The sequence below is a fragment of the Rhinopithecus bieti genome, unplaced genomic scaffold (assembly GCF_001698545.2).
Source record: "Rhinopithecus bieti isolate Rb0 unplaced genomic scaffold, ASM169854v2 scaffold_1017, whole genome shotgun sequence".
Taxonomy (NCBI): Eukaryota; Metazoa; Chordata; class Mammalia; order Primates; family Cercopithecidae; genus Rhinopithecus; species Rhinopithecus bieti.
In genome coordinates this window covers 5,884,301-5,905,521 of record NW_016803657.1, presented here as the reverse complement: position 1 = coordinate 5,905,521, position 21,221 = coordinate 5,884,301, and the positions used below count along the sequence as shown (strand labels likewise).

The following is a 21,221-nucleotide window of genomic DNA, read 5'->3' as shown; positions in this document are numbered from 1 at the left end:
TGCACTGTGAGTAGCATCAGCCTGACTCTTCACTGCCACTGTGGGTGTTCGAGCCCAGGCTGTCTCTTCCTGGGCGACAGATTCTTAGTCACTGGGGACTTCGCAGACCTGGGTTCAATGACCATGGCGACCCCACAGGGGTTTCAGGTCCCCAGCCCCTGATTCTCAGCTCCCGTGTGGCGCTCATCCCGCCTGAGCCTGCCCTGCTGGCCTCTGCCTGGTTTCCCGGGTATTTTCTAGGACAGGGCCCTGCACACTCCACAGGCCTCCCTCTGGGGAAGGCGGTTTTCCTCTGAAGCTCAGTGTCTCAAGCAGCCTTCTTGGATGCTAAACACTTGCCTTGACTTCATTATTTTTATTATTAGGAACTTACATTTATTCAATGTCTAATGTGTGCTAGTCCCATGCTAAAGCGTTAAATGAACTGCTGGTCTCCGAATTTTACGATGAAGAAACTGAGGCTTACGGAGGCCCCACAACCCATCCCAGTATGGTTGGCCCCCAGCCTCTGTTCTCCACCCTCTGCCAACTAGCCAGCTCTCAGGGACCGTCTCCTACACCCCTAACAACATTGCCAGGAGGGTGGTTTGTTGCTAAGATGCCTAAAGTTCCTCTCTGGTGCTGGCTCTACCAGGTAACCTCGCCTTTCCCTGGCCTTGCCTGTGGCCACACAAATCCAAGCAAGTCCCAGCTGGCTCTGCCCTGCCACAGCCAGGCATGGTTCCAGATGGAATGCTGGCAGCATTAAAGGTAGAGTGTAGGGATCTGAGTGTCTTATTCCAGGAGCCTCTGGAATTTCTAAGGCTTGACATTGCCTGAGGTGCTGTAAACACTGTGGACTTTTGAAGAGAGGAAAGCAAATCACAGAAAAGACACGCTTAGGAAAGTGGACACTTTACAGCTACATTTCTGGATAGGTCTCTACCGACATGTCCACACTGCCTATTTTTGAAAGGAAGGTCCTCAGGCCGGGTGCGGTGGCTCAAGCCTGTAATCCCAGCACTTTGGGAGGCCGAGACGGGCGGATCACAAGGTTAGGAGATCGAGACCATCCTGGCTAACACGGTGAAACCCCGTCTCTACCAAAAAAAACACAAAAAACTAGCCGGGTGAGGTGGCAGGCGCCTGTAGTCACAGCTACTCGGGAGGCTGAGGCAGGAGAATGGCGTAAACCCGGGAGGCGGAACTTGCAGTGAGCTGGGATCCGGCCACTGCACTCCAGCCTGGGTGGCAGAGCAAGACTCCATCTCAAAAAAAAGAAAGGAAGGTCCTCATGATGACATGGAGCAGGGACCCCGCTTAGGGACTGATGGGCCCCCAAACATGGAAATAAAGAAAAATCTTGAGTTCCTTCAAGGGAAATTCCAGGCACCTAACAAGCCATGAGAAGTAAATGAACAAGGCTGGGCGTGGTGGCTCACGCCTGGAATCCCAGCACTTTGGGAGGCCGAGGTGGGCGGATCACCTGAGGTCAGAAGTTCAAGACAAGCCCGGCCAACATGGTGAAACCCCATCTCTACTAAAAATACAAAAAATTAGCCGGGTATGGTGGCGGGCGCCTATAATCCCAGCTACTTGGGAGGCTGAGGCAGGAGAATCGCTTGAACCCAGGAGGCGGAGGTTGCAGTGAGCTGAGATTGCACCACTGCACTCTAGCCTGGGACACAGAGCAAGACTCCGTCTCAAAAAAAAAAAAAAAAAGTAAATTAGCAACTTGACAAACAAGAAGGTAAAAGTAGCTGAAAACAATAGCCAAGGAGGCTAGAGTCAGGAGATGCTTGGTTCCCAATAGAAACTAAAGTGACATCTTACCATGTGTCCCTGAGTTGTTTTTCAGAAACCCAGACTCCCACCAAACGGGTTGGCTACACAGGTCCACTACACATAGGCCTCAGATCTGGGCGAGCTGAGGAAGACTTCAGATATGGGGGAGCTTAGGGCGGAACTCTGACTTCTGCTGTTCATTCTAAATTTCCTCCTAAAAGAATTCCTGTGAGCCTGGAGGAACTCACACCCTCAGGCCAGAGCTAATGTTCTTTTCTGCTGACCCAAAATGTTTAGACGAAGCTTCAACCCCTTAACTAATCACAGATCAGAAAATCTTTGAATTTACCTATAACTTGTGGGTTCCTGCTTCAAGATGGCCTTTTAGGTAAAACCAATGTGTCGCCTCTGTGTCCTATTGCTTGACTCTGCCTGAAGCCTCTGCCTCTCTGCCTTTATAGATCCTTACTGTAAGCCATAGGACAGGTCAGGTCTTAGGCATGAGTGACCCGATTCTCCTGGTCTGGTGCCCTGAAAGAAATGCCTCACTTTCTCTCTCTGCAATCCTGATGTCAACGGTGTGGTTTTGCCGTGCCAGGCGGGTCCACAAGTCCGGTTCAATAACAATAAAGGAAACCTCCTCTGAGGTCCCAGTCCTTTGCTTCTCCCTCTGAGGCACGGCCACCTGCCATGAGGTCTTGCTATCTTGCTTCCTTCCTGAGTCTGTCTTTCCTACTCACTGAAGGCAGGTTCTCTTTGCACCTGCCTCAGAGACCCCTGCATCTAGCACAGCACTGGACCACAGCGAGTGTCAGCACATGGGGATGGGAGGGGCAAGTGGAGCAGAAGCAAGTTCTGCAGAAGGCCAATCCCATCCTGGAATTCCTGGGCAATCCATTTGGCTTTCAAACCCCTGGAAGGGCCAGGTGTGGTGGCTCACACCTGTAATACCAGCACTTTGGGAGGCCGAGGTGGTTGGATCATTTGAGGTCAGGGGTTCAAGACCAGCCTGGACAACATGGTAAAACCCCCTCTCTACTAAAAATACAAAAATTAGCCGGGTGTGGTGGCACGTACCTGTAATCCCAGCTACTCTACTCGGGAGGCTGAGGCAGGAGAATCGCTTGAACTTGCGAGGTGGAGGTTGCAGTGAGCTGAGATCATGTCACTGCACTCCAGCCTGGGCAACAGAGTGAGAGTCCGTCTCAAAAAAAAAAAAAGCAAAAAATAAAAAAACACCCTGGCCCTTTAGGCAAAAAGGGGACTGTGCCCGGGTTGTATGGGCTTCAACTTCTGACAAGGGAAAGCAGAGACACTCATCTGCTGAGACGACATTTTCCCCAGGATTCACCTCTGGGAGAAGAGTATTGCAAGAGGCTTTGGATCAAGGGCATGTTAGGGGAACAGAAAGCCCCATACATCCCGCAAGATGTCCTCGCAGGTGAGTGCCTCGGCAAACAGCAAAATGAAACACAGCCCGTGGCCTCCCATCCATCAGCCTGGGATCCGGTCCCTCGGCACAACATGTGCTTAGGAGACAGACAGTGTTGCTTCACGCCCCCGACTTCACCGAGGCATGCGTCATTCCAAATGCTGTTGCTGTCGATGCCGCCGGCAGCCTCGGTGTCTCTAAGTGTCCTACCTGGGGACGCTGGGCGCCCGGCTGCTCCATCTCCACTACTCTTTAGTTACAGAGAGACCAGCACTAAACAGACTTGTGCTTTATTTTATTAGCCCATAACACTCTCTAAAACAGTTTCTTCTAAGAAAATGGCTACTATTATGCACAAATAAGCACTAAGTGGGACTTTTTTTTTTTGCTTTCCATTTTCAGAATGAAAACAGTTTTAGCTGTACCTAAAGTGTTACCACTAGCATCTTCATTACGGAAAACTCTGCTCAGAGCAGGCTTTTGAGAAGACTAGACGTTATTTTGGCCATTAGAGCACAGCAAATGGCCGTGAATGGCAGGGGTTTATGGAGGTAACTGAGCAGACAAACAGGAGAGGCAAATGAAAACATGTAACATTTGCATTCTCCCTTTTATGGTGCACCATAAAAACGCGCAAAGGGATGTTTTGCTCACTCTACAGTCAAAGGTTACTAATTAAGCAAAGCATTACTGAGCCAGAAATACCTATAAAAGCTGCTTTTTTTTTTTATTTCTTTTTTTTTTTTTGCAACCCACATCTGGGCATCAACTTATTATAGGGCTTTTCAGTGGGTTCCTCCAATGATTAGGATCCTTCATTCCATAATTCACTGAAGATAACTCTAAGTAATAAAACCTGCTTGATGCACTTTTCAAGGAAACTTCTGCAAAGAAGATACGATTGAAAAGTGGATCAAAGGGAAGAAACATGAACGTTCTTCTGGCAGAGAGTATTGTGGTGCGAGCCTTCGTCCCTGCCCCACTCTGCCGCTCTCTGCCTGGGCTCACGTTCACGGAGCCTCGAGACAGGGCTTCGCAGTTGTCCCCTTCTTGGGCCCTCCACACCCAACTGATGGGTTCTGTTGTTCCTTCCTCAGTGTCCTCCCGGTGCCCCAGCAGACCTCTCTGGCGTCACCTCCCTGACTTCTATGTGATTAATGACTTTGCATCTAGACCATGAGCTCTGGAATCTTTCTCCTCCCCAAATTCCAGCCCAGTACCAGTCACAGACTAGGAGTCAACAACTGTTTCCCCGGTGAGAGGCTGTGAGAGGGGACCCTGGGGAGCAAGAGCCAGCGTCCTGGGAGTACCACAGGACAGGGGGTGGGCGAGCACAGAGGGAGGCTGGGACAGAGCCACAGACGGCCTCGGGGGCTGGCAAGTTTCTCAGAGGAGATGCGTTTGTAAAGTAGCTCAAGCTCGACAGAAAGCAGTTGTGTGTACACCTCAGAGAAGTCAATGTAACCCCATGTTCTAGTTCTCTCAATCACCTGTGAGACAGGCACTGTTATTCAGGCTTTACAGCTGAAGAACATGACCTAAAAGACTTCCCTAAAGCCACACAGCTAGAAAGTGGTGGAGCTGGGATTCCGGGCCCTGTCACTCTGATCCTGTGCTGCTTGTGTCCACACCCCCGATGGTTTTGTTCTGCTCGCTGCATGTCATGATGTCTTTCCTGGGGCATGAGTCAGAGATGATCCGAGGAATGTGATGAAGGCCAGGAAGGTGGCACATGGACAGAAGCAGCGTGGAGTTCCCCAAAAGAACATGTGGCCAGACTTCTGGCAGTAAGAATGAGAAGAGGGGGCTGCAGAATTCTTCTTTCCCCGGACAGAGCTGTAAAGGTGTTGGGTAGTGATGTGGAGGGTTGGAGTGTATTCTGCTTGAGTCTGTAGAAGATTGAACAGAGGCTCTTATCTACACTGGCCTGCCAGCAAAACACCCTCAGAAGGTGCTTAAAGAGATGCCTGCTCATTCATCATTGTTAAAAGCATACTCTGCTGTTGGCAGGGCACAGTGGCTCACACCTGTAATCCCAGCACTCTGAGAGGCCAAAGTGGGCAGATCACCTGAAGTCAGGAGTTTGAGACCAGCCTGGCCAACATGGTGAAACCCCATCTCCACCAAAAACACAAAAATTAGCCAGGTGTGGTGGTACATGCCTATACTCCCAGCTACCCACAAAGCTGAGGATCATTTGAACCTGGGAGGTGGAGGCTGCATTGAGCCCAGATCGTGACTCTGCACTCCAGCCTGGGTGACAGAGTGAGACTCCGTCTCAAAAACAAAAACAAACAAACAAACAAACAAAAAACAAGAAAATGGCAAATGTGGAGAAATCTAAGCCAACACTCACTCTGAGACAGGATGCCCCAATAAGGATCATTGCCTTCGTGGATACAGAAAAGTGACACAGAGTTGACATGCCGGACATATAACAAGTATGACTTGACAGGACTTCAGGAATTTTTGAGTCCTGTACTTAAGTCCTGGAAGGAGGACAGTGCAGTCATGTTAGACTTTGATAAGTTTATATGCAAAAATTTTAATGGCAGCCATCATCCTCCCCTTCCCAGAGCAGGGTGTGAGAGAGTTCAGTCAGAGGTCAGGATCTGGGCAAAGAAGGTATCCAAGCAGAAGGGTGTTCAAGCAGAGTGGCAGCCCACTTTGATCATGAGACTGGCCACATAGAGTGGAATTCAGCAAAAAAATAAATATACTGAGGATACTGGGAACCAGAGAAGGGCTGGGACAGATGCAGAAAGGGGGAAGCTCACGTAAACTGAGGGGTTTTGCATTGTATTTGGAGGTGATGGTGTGAAATACTGCTTTTCAGAATACGTGGCTAGATACAGAAAACAACCTAGCTATAGACATACATAATTTCCTAGCTGGGAGCAGTGATGCCCCAGGAGCAACGAGCACACGACTGCCTGGATCTTGGTTTCTAAATCCCACTCTCCACTGCCCTAACCCAAGGTTCCCTGGAGAAATGGCTGGGAAAGAAGAGAGAAAGAACAAGATGAGTTGAGATCATCTTGTGCCAGAAGATAAGGATGTGCTCAAAGAATGATGGAGGCATCAAAAGAATACAGAAGCCAGCTGGAAGGGCTCCCCCGCAGCCCCCAACAGGCCAAATGGAGGGAAGGTTCAGCACCAAAATTAGCAATGATAGCGATGGGTTAAAATCTGTTAACCAAAATAAAAAGTCATGCATCCACACTGATGATAATTAATGGAAAAATGAATGAGAAGAAAGCTTTTGCTTTCAGGAATAGGTCAATAGATAAATGAAGAAGAAATGATTGAATTTTTAAAAAAAAATCACTGGTGCCCTCATTGCCCTAATTAATTCCAACAAGAAATATTAATGGATGACAAACTGGTGGATGAGACTGGAAAGAGAAAATGAGGTTTTAGAGAATCTCAAAGTATCTTCTCATAAAATACTGATTAACCGTAAAGCAGGTGGTGCAGAGGTGGGGGTAATTTTAGAGTGGAGAAATCTCAGTCAAGTGAGCAGAATTACTGGACTAACAACAGGACATGCCAAGGCCAGGTCAAACCCAACAAGGTGTAGCAGGAGGCGCCCAGCATCACTTCCCCCACATTCTGACCAAAAATGCATCACCTCGGACGACTCCTAAAGACACTGTGATAAATACAAATCAAGGGGAATCTAGGAAATAACTAGCCTGTAGTCTCCAAAACTGTCAAGGTCACGGAAGTCAAGAAATAACTGAGATCACAGGAGACCACTGGGTGTAGTCCATGTCCTGAAGTGGAGCCTTTTGATACCAAGGACTTTTGGGGAAAACTGGCAAATCATGGATGGCGCCTTTGGGTGAAGGGGAATTCTCTGTAGGATTCTTAAGGCTTGTCTGTAGTTTCTAAAACACTTTTGAAATCAAAGGGAAGGATTACCCTTTAAGGGAACTGGAAATTCCAGGTGAAATGTTTAACCATTGTCTGCAGGCTGTGAGTTGGCCCAGGAGTCAGGCAGCCCCAGGGATTCACCGGCATGTGGGCTCCACGCTACGGAGCTTCCCTGACCCGGACACTCAGAAACAGCCCAGTGGGGTGTATGAAACCAACACAGGCCTGGGGAAGGGGCAAGGCCACGAGGGGGAAGGCCAGAAGCTTTCCCCGTTCATTCTTCCCTAGGGCACTAAAATCTCTGAACTGCTGGAGAATAGCAGCCAGGGAGAGGCTGCCTGAGCATATCCTGCCTCCAAGGCCCAGCACAGAGTTCCTCCAAGGCGGGACCCTCAGCAGAGATGCAGATCTTTCATTTTGTGGAGATGCAGATCTGTCATTTCCAAGTCTCACAAATGGAAGAGTGCTGCAGCCCCTGCCCCACGGGTTCTGACGAACCGACTCGTGGGTCTGGGCGCCTCCCTTCCCACAATGTGTGGCAGGATTGGGAGGCACTGAGAACCCTGTGCAGATGCCCATGAGGGTGTCACCTCCACCTGAGGGTCTCACGTCCACCTGAGAGAGGGTCTCACCTCCGCCTGAGGGACCTCATCCTGCAGATGCCTATGAGGGTCTCACCTCCACCTGAGGGAGGGTCTCACCTCCACCTGAGGGACCTCATCGTGTAAACGCCCACAACGGTCCCCCGCCTGAGGGCTAAGGAACACAAGCTCAATCTAATCTTTGTTTATGAAAACTGGTGAGAAAATAAACTATCGATCTTAAAACCTAAGCCAAACCAACAACCAGAAAAGGCCGAGTTCACTTACGAACATGGAAACAACGATCTTAACCCCAAACAAAACAAACATCGTGACCAGATTGCTTCTGTCTCAGGAGCTCCGGGATGGTGAAGCAGAAGGGCAGCGTGAATCACCTTACCAACAGATGAAATCAGAAAAACCATATGGGCAGCTCAATAGACGAAAAACTAGTCTGATGCAATTAAATTTATTTATGCTTTTAAAAAAATAATAAAAAAAATACCAATTCCTAGCAAACCAGGATTAGAAAAGAATCAACCCAATACAGGCTGGATATTTTTTTTTTAAAGCCTACATCAATGGTGTAAATGTCATACCTGGATAAAATCTTAAAATAATGTCTTTAAAGTAATAAAACAAAGATTGTCTTCTATCACTGTCCCAATCCAACATGATAGAAGAGGTCTTAGCACTCCCAGTAAGATTACAAAATACTCAAATAAGAAGAAACAAAAAAAGAGAAAGAAAGGATATAAAAAATTCTAAGAAAGAAACAAAAACTGTCACTATTAACAGATGATATGAATTATTTACAGAAAATTACAGGAAAACTAGCCAACTAACAAGAGAATTCTCAAAGTTTCTGGCTGTAACACCAATACACCAGGCTGAGCAGCCACAGACTTCCCAGATTTGCAGGCTCCAATCCGGCTTCATAGCTTGGCTGTGTGACCCAGGCAGGTAACCCAACCCTCTCATGTCTCATCTGTGATAGCCAACAGAGAGCCATTATGAGAATTAAACATGTTCATAGTTGTGAAAGCACTTAGAACACAGAAGAGTTTATTAAAGAAACAAAAATATTTAAAAATCAATTGTGTTCCTCTATGCCAACAACACAGGCAGAAAATGTCATTTAAAACAGGCACATGTCGGATCACGAGGTCAGGAGATCAAGACCACCCTGGCTAACACAGTGAAACCCCGTCTCTACCAAAAATACAAAAATTAGCCGGCCGTGGTGGCGGGCGCCTGTAGTCCCAGCTACACAGGAGGCTGAGTGAGGCAGGAGAATGGCGTGAACCCGGGAGGCAGAGCTTGCAGTGAGTGGAGATCATGCCACTGTACTTCAGACTGGGCGACAGAGTGAGACTCCATCTCAAAAAAAAAAAAAAAAAAATAGGCACACGTGAGTTAATCTTCATGACAACCTCGCAGATAGGACTATTGACCCCATTCTCCAGAGAGAAATTCAGCCTCACAAAGAAGTTAAGAAGCAATGTCTACAGAGCTAGGAAATACTGGTGCTAAAAACGGGGGGAACCAGGTCTGTCTGATTCAAAGCCCATATTCTTCGCATTACAGCTTTTGAGGTATATTGGTCACCCCTCATTTTCCTGCCTTTCTGAGAGCAGGTGAAGGCAGGATTAGAGAACCCAGTGCTTTGCCAAGAAGAAAGCAGCTGAGAAAAGTAGATTTAAACAAGTGAAAAGAGGTAGCACGTTTCTGGACAGAAAAATTCAACATCATCAGACGTCCACAAGAGTGGCCAGGAAAATCCTAAGAAAGTCAAGCAGTGCATGTGTGTGTGTGTGTGTGTGTGTGTGTGCACACTGCTTATGGGGAAGGAGGCCTCATCAGATTGTGTGTGTGTGCACACTGGTTATGGGGAAGGAGGCCTCATCAGATATTAAAGCATGGTTTAAAGCCTCTCTAAGTAAACAATGTGAAATTAGCTCATGAATAACTGGGCTAATAGAACAGAATGAAAAGTTCAGATACAGACCTAAGTGCATACAGGAATTTAATGTTACAAATCAGGAAAAAAAAAAAAAGTCATTTTAACAAATGGCACTGAGGCAATTACATAGCTATTTGCAAAATGATGAAAATGGATTCATACCTCACTCCATATACAGGAACCAGTTCCGAATGGATGCAGTTCTAAATGTAAAAATGAAACCAGAAAATTGGTAGCAGAAAAGTGGTTGGGTTCCTTTAGAACCTGAAAGTGGGGAAAACCTTTCTGCCTATGATTCAAAAACCAGAGGCATGCAAGAAAGGAGTCATAAATTAGACTTCAATTTTTTTTTTTTGCATGACCAAAAATATAGACATGTTGCTGCTGGGAATGCAGCAACCTGCAGATGAGGAATTTGGCAATGTCTGGGAAGTTTACATGTGCATTTGCCTTGTGATCCAGCCAACCCATGCCTGGGAATCTACCCCAAAGATAAGGTGGCAAAAATACAAAATGACTATGCAAAAGGCTGAAAACAAGCTTGAGGCTGAATGAGGTCCCCTGGAGATGCCCACACCCTAATTTCTGGAACCCATGAGTACACTGCCTTACATGGCAGGAGAGGTTCCACAGATGTGATTAAGGGTATGAGCCTTACATCAGGGAGCTTATCCAGGTGAATACAAGCTAGTCACGAGTCCTTAAAAGTGGAAGTGGGAGGCTGAAGAGTGGGCAAGAGAGATGAGAAGGAAGGAGGAGGAAAAAGCCAGAGTCTGAGAGGACTTGACCTCCTCCGGCTGCTCTGAAGGTGAAGGAAGGGGACCCCGAGCCATAGACTGTGGTGACCTCCAGGAGCCGGGAATGACCATGGCTGACAGCAGAGTATGGGGACCTCAGTCCTACAACCGCAAGGACTGAATTCTGCCACAACCTGAATGAGCCTGGAAGCTGACTCATCCCCAGAGCTTCCAGAAGAAACATGGCCCTGCAGCCTCCCTGACTTTAGCCAGTGAGACCCATGCTGGACCTCTGACCTGCAGAACTAGAAGATGACACATTGATGTTGTATCAGCCACTCAGTTTTTGGTGATTTGTAATGGCAGTGATATAAAACTAATACACATCCCAATGCCTGTCAGCAGAGGACTAGCTACATAAACAAGCCCCAGCTCATGCACACCAGGCAGACCTGAGCAGGTGTGGGAAGAAAGGACAATCGCGCACATGATGCCCAGGGGTGTTCAGGGTGTACCGTCACAGGAAGACAGCAAGGCGCAATATGCTACCTTCTGCGGAAGACAGAGGAAGTACACAAATACGGAGAGTTGCTTAAGTTGCCAAAAAAAAAAAAAAGGATAAGGCAAAAGCTTAATAAATAAGGTTATCTATGCGAAAGACAGGCAACAGGGTAAAGGGACAAAAGAATGGAAACTTCTCTGAATATCACTTTTTAAATAGTTTTGACTTTGACATCATGTAAATGAGTTATATCCTCAAAAATTAATTTAAAATCCTCCAACAATTTTTAAAAATGTAAAATGAGCTAGGCGTGGTGGCTTGCACCTGTAATCCCAGCACTCTGGGAGGCTGAGGCCGGTGGATCACTTGAGGTCAGGAGTTCAAGACCAGCCTGGCCAACATGGTGAAACCCCATCTCTAATAAAATACAAAATTAGCTGGGTGTGGTGGCGGGCACCTGTAATCCCAGCTACTCAGTAGGCTGAGGCAGGAGAATAGCTTGAACCCAGGAGGTGGGGGTTGCAGTGAGCTGAGATTGCACCACTGTACTCCAGCCTGGGTGACAGAGCAAGACTCCGTCTCAAAATAAATTAAATAAATAAATAAATAAATAAATAATGTAAAGTGATTTTTAAAGAAAGTCAGTGCTAAAAATTGAAGCAAAAGAACAAAACAAGTCCTGAAATGAATGAACTTAAATCCATATCAAGATAACCACAGTGAGAAAAGAACAGTGTGGCTTTAGAACAGTATTGCAACTGTACTGTATACTGTAAGTATAAACTATATTATAAACAATATAAACTGTAGGTATAAACTGAATATATTGTACTTCCACGGTATAACATATTCTAAGGACAAATAATTAAATTTCATTCAGTAGTCTCTGTTACTCATACCACTGAGATTACAATTTTGAAACTCCTAATACAATAGTATCTGTGTTTTCACATAAACTTTTCATATAAGATACACAGGCAAATTCACAGACCACAGGTATATGCAATTTTGAACCTCCTAATACAACAGGAGGATAAAGAAGATGAAGTCAGGAGTCCTAAAAAGCACAGTCTTAGTGTAAGGGAAAATATAGTTAAAATATACATTTAGGCCGGGCACGGTGGCTTACGCCGGTAATCCCAGCACTTTGGGAGGCTGAGGCAGGTGGATCACCTGATGTCAGGTGTTCGAGACCAGTCTGGCCCAACATGGTGAAACCCCATCTCTAATAAAAATACAAAAATTAGATGGACGTGGTGGTGGGCACCTATAATCCCAGCTACTCAGGAGGCTGAGGCAGGAGAATGGCATGAACCTGGGAGGCGGAGCTTGCAGTGAGCTGAGATAGTGCCACTGCACTCCAGCCTGGGCAACAGAACAAGACTCCATCTCAAATAAATAAAATAAAATAAAATAAAATATACATTTAAGTTAACATAACATAACACAACATAACATAACATATACATTTAAGTCAGTAACCTGAAGTTTCACTGGAAATGTCAGTATGAATTCATGATGCTTCAGAAAAGATGTTCTCTGTCTACTGGGAAGGTGTCGAAGCAGTGACCATCTGGGAGCGATAAGCATCCACCTTGGTGCTCTCATTATGGTCTTTAAATAGCATTTGACACTCAAGAAACCAAGGCCCGGCAGGCCGGGTTCCATCTCAGCGTGAGGCAGGAAGTCATCAAAGAGAGCAGCCTCAGGCTGGAGCCCCAGGATACGAAAGCCTCCGTAGGCCAAAGACGGGCCAATTCTAGGTTCAAAAAGAATAATGACTGCAGGTGACTGAAACCCACTGAACAGGTAAGAATCTATGCTTTCCTGATGATACTCAGCAAAAGAGATCACAAGACAGAAAAAGAAAGAAAAATCTATTTAACATTGGAAGTAACCAGGGGACCAAATCCTCACCCTGAAAATTGGTAATTAAAGGAAAAGAATTAAGCATTTATTCTGCCTTCCTATATTTGAAGGTAACTAAATAGTCTGAGGGATGAGGGGAGATGCTTCTTTTCAGAGTTCCAACAGCTAAATGAGGAAAGATTGATAGAAGTAGAAAATGATCATCTTGAATATCCTAAGAACATAATTAATTCAGGCAAAGATCATGGATGGATGAGACCATTAGATAAAAAGCTGATGGAGAAATTCACAAGGTAGGGATCAGGCTGCTATGCTCTGCCACCCAAATTAGCATCCCTGAGTGGGGCAACTAGGTCTACATGCCTCCAACCTGCTGCAGTAACTGGGAAGCAGTCTTAGGGAGGGAGGGAGGGAAAGAGGAAGAGAGGGAGGAAGAAAGGAAGGAAGGGAGGGAGAGAGGAAGGGAGGGAGGAAAAAAGGGAGGGAGGGAGAGAGGAAGTAAAGAAGGGAGGGAGGGAGGAAGTAGAGGGAGGGAGGAAGTAAAAAAGGGAGGGAATGTGGAGTAAGGAAGGAGAGAAGCAGGGGGAGGGAGGAAAGAAGGGAGGGATGGAGGAAAGAAGGGAGGGAGGGAGGAAAGAAGGGAGGGAGGGAGGGAGGCAGAAAGGAAAGAAGGGAGGGAGGGACGAAGGGAGGGGTGAAGGGAGGAAGGGAGGGAGGGAGAGAGGGAAGGAAGGAGGGAAGGAAGGAGGGAAGGAGGGAAGGAGGGAGGAGTGGAAATGGAATCTACCAGTCCTTTGCAATGAAATTCCAGTTTACAGGGCAAATGGGGGTAGAGGAACAGGTCAAGTGACCCCACAAGGATGTAACCAGGTGCATCTACAATGCAGATGTCCCATGGGATGACTGGCTGGGTTTTCTCAATGAGGTAACTGCATGCGGGGAAAGGGTGGGGGATTTCGCTAGATTAAGAGAGCTGTAACCTATAGTGACAGGAAGCAGATGAGTGGTTGTGGGGATGGGGAGGGTTGGTAGGGAGGGATACTGGGGGCTGCAAGGGCACCTTTGAGGGTGAAGAACGTGTTCATTATCTCGACTGTGGTCACAGCTTCCCAGGTGTGTGTATAAGTCACAAGTGTCAAACTGTCCACCTTAAATATATGCAGTTTACTGTATATCAATTACAATATGTCAATAAAGCTGTTTACGGTGTTTTTATGATTTGAGAGACATGACAACAAAATGAATAGCGTGAACCTTGTGTGAATCCTACTTTTATCAAAACCACTGTAAAGAGGTGTTTTGGAAAATTTGGGGAAATCTGAGTGTGAACTGATGATTAGATGATATTAAAAAGTTTGAATTGCCAGGTGCGGTGGCTCATGCCTATAATCCCAGCACTCTGGGAGGCTGAGGCTGACAGATCACCTGAATTCAGGAGTTCAAGACCAGTTGGGGCAACACGGCAAAACCCTGTCTCTACCAAAAACATAAAAAGTTAGCTGGCGTGGTGGCGCACGCCTGTGGTCCTAGCTACTCAGGAGGCTGAGATGGGAGGATTGCCTGAGCCCGGGAGGCAGAGGTTGTAGTGAGCTGAGATCGCACCACTTCACTCCTGCCTGGGTGACAGAGTGAGATCCTATCTCAAAAAAACAATAACAATAATTTCATCAGGTGTGATAGTGGTATGAGAGAAGATACCCATATTTTCATGTAGATTTTTTTTTTTTTGAGACAGAGAGTCTTGCTTTGTCATCCAGGCTGGAGTACAGTGGCGTGATCTTGGCTCACTGCTATCTCCACCTCCTGGGTTCAAGCGATTCTCCTGCCTCAGCCTCCTGAGTAGGGGGGATTACAGACGTGTGCCACCATGCCCAGCTAAATTTTATATCTTTAGTAGAGATGGGGTTTCACATGTTGGCCAGGCTGGCCTCGAACTCCCAACCTCAAGTGATCCACTGCCTTCGTCTCCTAAAGTGCTGCATTACAGGTGTGGGCCACCGTGCCTGGTCAAACTTTTCACTGAAGTAAGACACACAGGCAAGCTCACAGACCACTGGTGTATACACAAAATAAGCACACACATCTAACCCTGATACAGATCAAAAGATAGCACTCCTGCCATTCCAGACACCCTCTCCTCAGGTGGACCCCTCCCAGTCACTGTCACCCCCATGGTAAGTAACCACAGGGGTCCCAGGAAAACCCAAATTCCAGCACCAAAGAGTACTTCTTCCTGTTTTGGAACATTCTATAAATGGAATCACACAATATATGCTCCAAGCAGGGTCTGGTTTTTCTTTTGCTAAACATTATGCCTGTGAAATTCATCCATATTGGCATGTGAACAGGTATTTTAGACACACGTGTGACACGTATGGGGGCAAAGTGACATGTGGTCTGAAATATGCTTCAAAATACGCCAATAAAAAAGCAGGGGTGGATGGATGTGGCGAAATCTTGAGGATCATTGACTTTCGCTGATGGGTACCAGGGGGCTTACTCTACTATTCTCCTTCCTTTTGCATATATTTAAGATGTTTTACATTAAAAATGTAAAACCTCTTTAGAGGTCAGGCGCAGTGACTCATGCCTGTAATCCCAGCACTTTGGGAGGCCGAGGCAGGCAGCTCATGAGGTCAGGAGATTGAGACCATCCTGGCTAACATGGTGAAACCCCGTCTCTACTAAAATACAAAAACTTAGCCAGGCATGGTGGCGGGCACCTGTAGTCCCAGCTACTCGGGAGGCTGAGGCAGGGTAACTGCCTGAACCTGGGAGTCAGAGGTTGCAGTGAGCCGAGATGGCGCCACTGCACTCCAGCCTGGTGACAGAGCAAGACTCTGTCTCAAAAATAAATAAACAAACAAACAGGCCGTATGACATAAAGCCAGGATGCTGTGGCCGAGAAACTGTGTCGAGGGTCCCCACATCACTCCACGTCTTTCCCTCCCAGGTGAGCCGAAACATCACACTCCCAGACTCTCCTGCGGCGACAGCGGGCCACGCGACCAAGTTCTGGGCAACGGAACATGGGCAAAAGGAGCGTCGTCCACTCCCAGGCCTGCCTGGATGCACAAATGAGCTCCCGTATGTTGAGCCCTGAAGACGCTGGCATTTCTGTCACTGTGGCCCGCCCAGTCCTAGCATAACACCACATTCTAAAGCTCGCAATGAGCGCTGCTTCCTGGCCTCAGCTACGTGGCATTGTCAGACACTGAAGACCACAGCGGGTGCTTCTGTGGGCCTAAAAGTATTGCCTTCTGCTGATGGATTTTATTTTATTTTTTTATTTTTTTATTTTGCTTTTTGAGATGGATTCTCGCTTTGTCGCCCAGGCTGGAGTGTGGTGGCGCAAGCTCGGCTCACTGCAAGCTCCGCCTCCTGGGTTCATGCCATTCTCCTGCCTCAGCCTCCCAGTAGCTGGGACTACAGGCGCCCGCCACCATGCCCGGCTAATTTTTTGTATTTTAGTAGAGACGGGGTTTCACCGTGTTAGCCAGGATGGTCTCGATCTCCTGACCTCGTGATCCGCCCGCCTCGGCCTCCCAAAGTGCTGGGATTACAGGTGTGAGCCACCGCGCCTGGCCCGCTGATGGATTTTAATTACTAGACTTGGTTTTCATGAGACATGGTGATTCTCGTCCTATATTTAATCTTAAGCATTTTAAAGTTGCTTTCATCAATGGAGTCTTCATTGGCTGAGGACTGATTTTCTTAATTTGATGTGAGGTAGGGCTCTGCTGCTATTTTTCCTAAGTAAATAATTGTTCCAGCCCCATTTGTGGGTCAGTCCCATCCAGATGGTTTGCGCCTTCAGGATCCTCCTTAGATTTTCGGAAATGTTTGCTTAATGAAACTTTTGAAGAGGTAGATAGGATTTGTTCACTAATTTATGGCCAATTTCCCAGAGTGGATCGTCTTGCAATGTGGTACAAGTACAGTCATGAAAACCACAAGGATTTTACTACAGATAATAACTATTTTGAAACTTTACTACTCCTCATAATTTGGCCCTTTATCTTTTTCCTCCTGCTTTTATTGGAACATGGAACTGGCAGACTGCATGGTTTCACCAGCGCCAGCGTAATCCTAGTCAAGCCCGGCGCTGTCCCGGACCTCTGCGTGCTGCAGCACTTGCACAGCGGGAGTCAGACCAGAAGTCTCTTGGGGGAGTCCACTCTCTCAGGTCCTGTGGAACCCACCCCTCGCTCTCCCTAGACTCACTCCCTGCCAGCCCAGGGCTTGCTCTGCTCCCTCCAGCACCCGCCCTCCTTGCTGTCCCTCAAATATAACAGCTTTCCCGCAGCTGGAGGTCTTTCTTCCCCAGACGGCACTTTTCTCCTCGACAGCAGAAACTCAGCCAGCTTTGTCTACTGCAATAGCCCCCGTGCCCGGAATAGTGCCTGCAGATAGAACAATCGTCTCTAAAAATATTGTTGAATGAATGCATAGCTAATGACACACAAGCGGTACCAAGCAATTAATCCTATTAGTATATTTAGTAGCTAATTGTGATACAGAATTTTTAAAATCTCAATCAACAACGCGATCCAATTTTGGGTACCTCTTTTGAATCACAATTTTCATTTTAACCCTTGGTATTCTTGTCTTAGCACCTGGTAGGACCCCAGCCTGACATCTTGTTCTTTGTCTTCCGACATTCTGCCCTGCTATCTGGGCTATCTCCAGCCCCTGGTTCTCCCACTCCAAGCATGCCCATCTCCCCCGCACCCCCATGCCATCATCTGCAGGGGAGCCACTCACTCACAGGCCCCAACACTGCTCTTGGGAAATGCCGGCTCCCGGTCTAATGACACACGTACCTGCCCCTCGACAATCCACCTGGAGATGGAGGTTTTCCCATCATAGCCTGGCCGGAACTGAAGGGTGGCGGAGCGAGGGCTGATGTTGGAAATGACCAGGTTGGATGGGGCACCAGGAAGGTCTAGAGAGGAACCAGGGAGGAAAGGGAGAGATTTACAGTCCGTCACAGCTTAGGAAGGGTATCAAACATGTCAGCTTCAAAAGTAAACAGTTTTGACACCATTCGACACCAAAAAAGGATTTGTTCTCAAAAGCATGAAGGTGAGAAGCAGCACAGCTTCCCCAGAGGCATGATCAGTGCATGGTTTTTGCTTTAATAGGCTGACCCGGTGGACTTCAGGAGACATACCGCGAACACGGCCTCCTTGATGGGAAACTCTGAAGGGATGTGTCATGCCTTACACATCTCTGTACTTTGTAGGTAATTAACAGATGCTGGCTGAATGAGGAAAGGATGAATGAATGTAATCCTTCTTGGCTCCTGAAACCACACAAAGAACGAATGGCCATACTTCCTTTCATAATTACCGTGGCCTCAGAGGGGTGGAGGGAAGAGTGCACAAGCCCAGGGTTGTTCCCAGGTAGCGTGGCACCTGCTCAGGATCAGGTCTTGAGCCTTAGGCTTCTTGGGTCTGGTTTCCAAGACTACCACATTCTCGTGCAAGTGCAGAACTCTCCTCACTCTGCCTGTGTTCAGTTGCTTGGGTAACTGGATAAGGTGGAAGGTGGGATCTGAATGAGCCTCCCGTTGAGGGTGCCCGTGGCTCAAGCCTACTCCTACATGAGAGACCCTTCAGATGTCGCTCCCTAAAGAGCATCTCCCACTTGGAACTGTAGCACTATGAGTTCAAAGTGAGAGCTTTTAGATTACTGTGCCATGCAAAATACTCTAGAGAAAGATAAGGGGCTAAAATGGGGGCGGGGGGGAAGAAAAGAAAAATGCAAGACTAGTGCAGCTTTCAGACCGCACTGTCTCTGAGGAATGCTTTCCTCATTTGCTGTTGCTTGGGGTGTTTGAAACCAGGTCTTGCCCAGGGACAATGAAAGTATTTTGGTGATCGATTCCATATTGGCGGGGGCAGGGTCTGTAGGATCTCAAGGGTCTTTTCCACATCTAGTTTTTAATGAATTTGAAATAGAAAATGTTTAAATCGAAGGACAAGTGGGCTCTTTCCTTTCTATTTCTCAGCTCTCTAGATTTTTAAATGGCTCTTCAACCATTAATGGTGATAAACTTCAAGCACAGTAAACAGAACACGGCGTCCCCAAAGCAGTCCTTGCCATCTGATTTGCCTCCAGCCACTACCCAGGATGAGTGGGCAAGGCTTTAGGACCCCTCTCCAGCTACAAGCATTCAGCCTTGGCAATGAAGGAATGGCAACTCCAGCGCCTCCCTGCACCTTGGTTATTAGGGGTTTGGCCAAAGCAGCCAGGCCTCAGTTTCCCCTCTAACACTCCACTCTGTGGCTCCAGACGTAGCGTGGATCACAGTGTTTCTGGAAGCACAGCCTTCCGGAGGTCAGCTAACCCATTTCCCTGCCCTGGATGAACAATGTCCAAGACATCTCAGGAAAACCCTGGCAACTCACACACAGATGTGCTTCCAGTGTTAACCTTGGTCACTGTATATACCCCTTTTTAACCAATTAAACCACACGTCCTCATCGCTGATATGGTTTGACTGTGTCCCCGCTCAAATATCATCTTGAAATGTAACTCCCACAATTCCCACGTGTCACGAGAGGAACCCGGTGGGAGGTAATCGAATCATGGGGACAGGGCTTTCCTGTGCTGTTCTCGTGATACTGAGTAAGTCTCACAAGATCTGTGGGTTTTAAAAATGGGAGTTTCCCTGTACGGGCTCTTTCTTTGCCTGCTGCCATCCATGTAATACATGGCTTGCTCCCCCTTGCTTTCTGCCATGATTGTGAGGCCTCCCCAACCATGTGGAACTGTCAATCCATTAAACCTCTTTCTTTTGTAAATGGTTGAGTCTCAGGTACGTCTTTATCAGCAGCATGAAAATGGACTAATAGAATCATCGCTACTGTTTTGAAAGTATTCATGATATTTTAGATACGCATTGGGAACTGGCTTTAAACACTTTCAACGTGTGTTCTGGGAACTGGCTGAGGCCAAAGCAGGAGGAGAAGACAGAAGGGATGTGAGGCCGCGGTGGAATGCTCTGGAGAATGAGGCTGAAGTGGGCTCAACACCCATTTACCCTCCAGCATCTTGGCAGGAGGTCACTCCTCCTTTTCAAGGCACTTAGTGGCCTCCACATAAAAGTGTCAATCAAATTCTAGCGTCAGGAATCTCCAAGAGAAAGGCAACAGCAGGAGGACTGCACACGATTTTACTGACCTGGGGGCACTCCAGAGGAAATGGTGGAAGAAGTCACCAGGCCAGCGCCCACAGCAGTCACAGCAGCCACATCGATGGTGTAGGTGGTGAGAGATGAGAGGCCTTGGATCTTGTACTCATGCGTCGTGCTGTTCAGGGTGTGCGTGAGACGAGAGTCGTTCCTGCCGTACACCTCCCAAGAGATCTGGTAGCCTAGAAAGCAACAGGACCAGATCAGCATTGGTCTCCTGAAGGCCAAGGGCTCACCTGGATTCCATAGCACCATCTTTGCAGGCTTGGAGCTATGGAGAGCTTGGCTGGATGTACTGAAGGCGCCTCAGAGCCACTGTGCTACTGACATGCGACACAGGTCAAGGCTCCTTCCTCTGTGCGCCCACTGCCACCTCACAAACCTGCTTATGGGAGTGACGGTCCCACCACAGGGGACCGTCCCTCCCTACCAGGGTGAGCTTCACAAGGACGGGGCCTATTGGAAGCTCTGGTAAGCTCAGCACCAGGTGCATGAACTGAAAAATGACGACAGCTGCCAGCCTGCTGTGCTCAATTCAACCTTCTCTTGTCAAATTATGAATGCATTTCACCAATAATTCCACTAAAAAAATTTTATGTATGTATGTGTCTATCTATTTATTGATTTTTGAGTCTGCTGCCCAGGCTGAAGTGCAATGGTGTAATCATAGCTCACTGCAGCCTCAACCTCCTGGGTTCAATCCATCCTCCCGCCTCAGCCTCCTGAGTAGCTGGGACCACAGGCATGCACCACCATGCCTGGCTAATCTTTTGTACTTTTTGTAGAGATGGGATTTCCCCCTGTTGCCCAGGCTGGTCTGGAACTCCTAGGCTCAAGAGATCCTCCCGCCTCGGCCTCCCTCAGTGTTGGGATTACAGCCACGGTACCCAGCCAATCATTTCATTTTTGGAAGCTGGTATTTCTATTATACAGAACCTTAAATTAATGCTTGCTCTTGTGTTGCAACAAGTTCATGGAAACACTTCTACTTTTTCCTTTACGAAATGACTGATAGATCACTCTTCCGTTTTGCAAAGCATTTTGCGTGGAAAAGTTTCTTTTCGCCTGAGTGTGTGAGTTTTGCTTCTAGCTCTGTCTCTCCCCTTTTCAAATATGCTGTTTTCTAATAAATTTGATTTCCCCCTATACTCTCTTCAGTCCAGTGGGGCCTCACGATGAAAATTTATTCCACCTGGGATTCCACTGTGACTTGGGGCTTAGAGAAAAAAGACCCGTGGGGTGTGGTGGCTCACGCCTGTAATCCCAGCACTTTGGGAAGCCAAGGTGGGTGGATCACCT

The 21,221-nt window shown here is 47.5% G+C and overlaps 1 protein-coding gene across 8 annotated transcripts in view; it reads right to left on the bottom strand.

Annotated features, from left to right (window-relative positions):
• SDK1 (sidekick cell adhesion molecule 1) overlaps positions 1-21,221 on the bottom strand; it is a 954,524-nt gene that overhangs the window by 179,207 nt on the left and 754,096 nt on the right. For all 8 annotated transcript variants that reach the window (XM_017894742.1, XM_017894733.1, XM_017894760.1 and 5 more), the window contains 2 exons: positions 19,913-20,104; positions 17,548-17,669 (listed from right to left, as the gene is read on the bottom strand). In XM_017894742.1, coding sequence (XP_017750231.1) covers positions 17,548-17,669; positions 19,913-20,104 — 314 coding nt within the window. The remainder of the gene's footprint in view (positions 1-17,547; positions 17,670-19,912; positions 20,105-21,221) is intronic.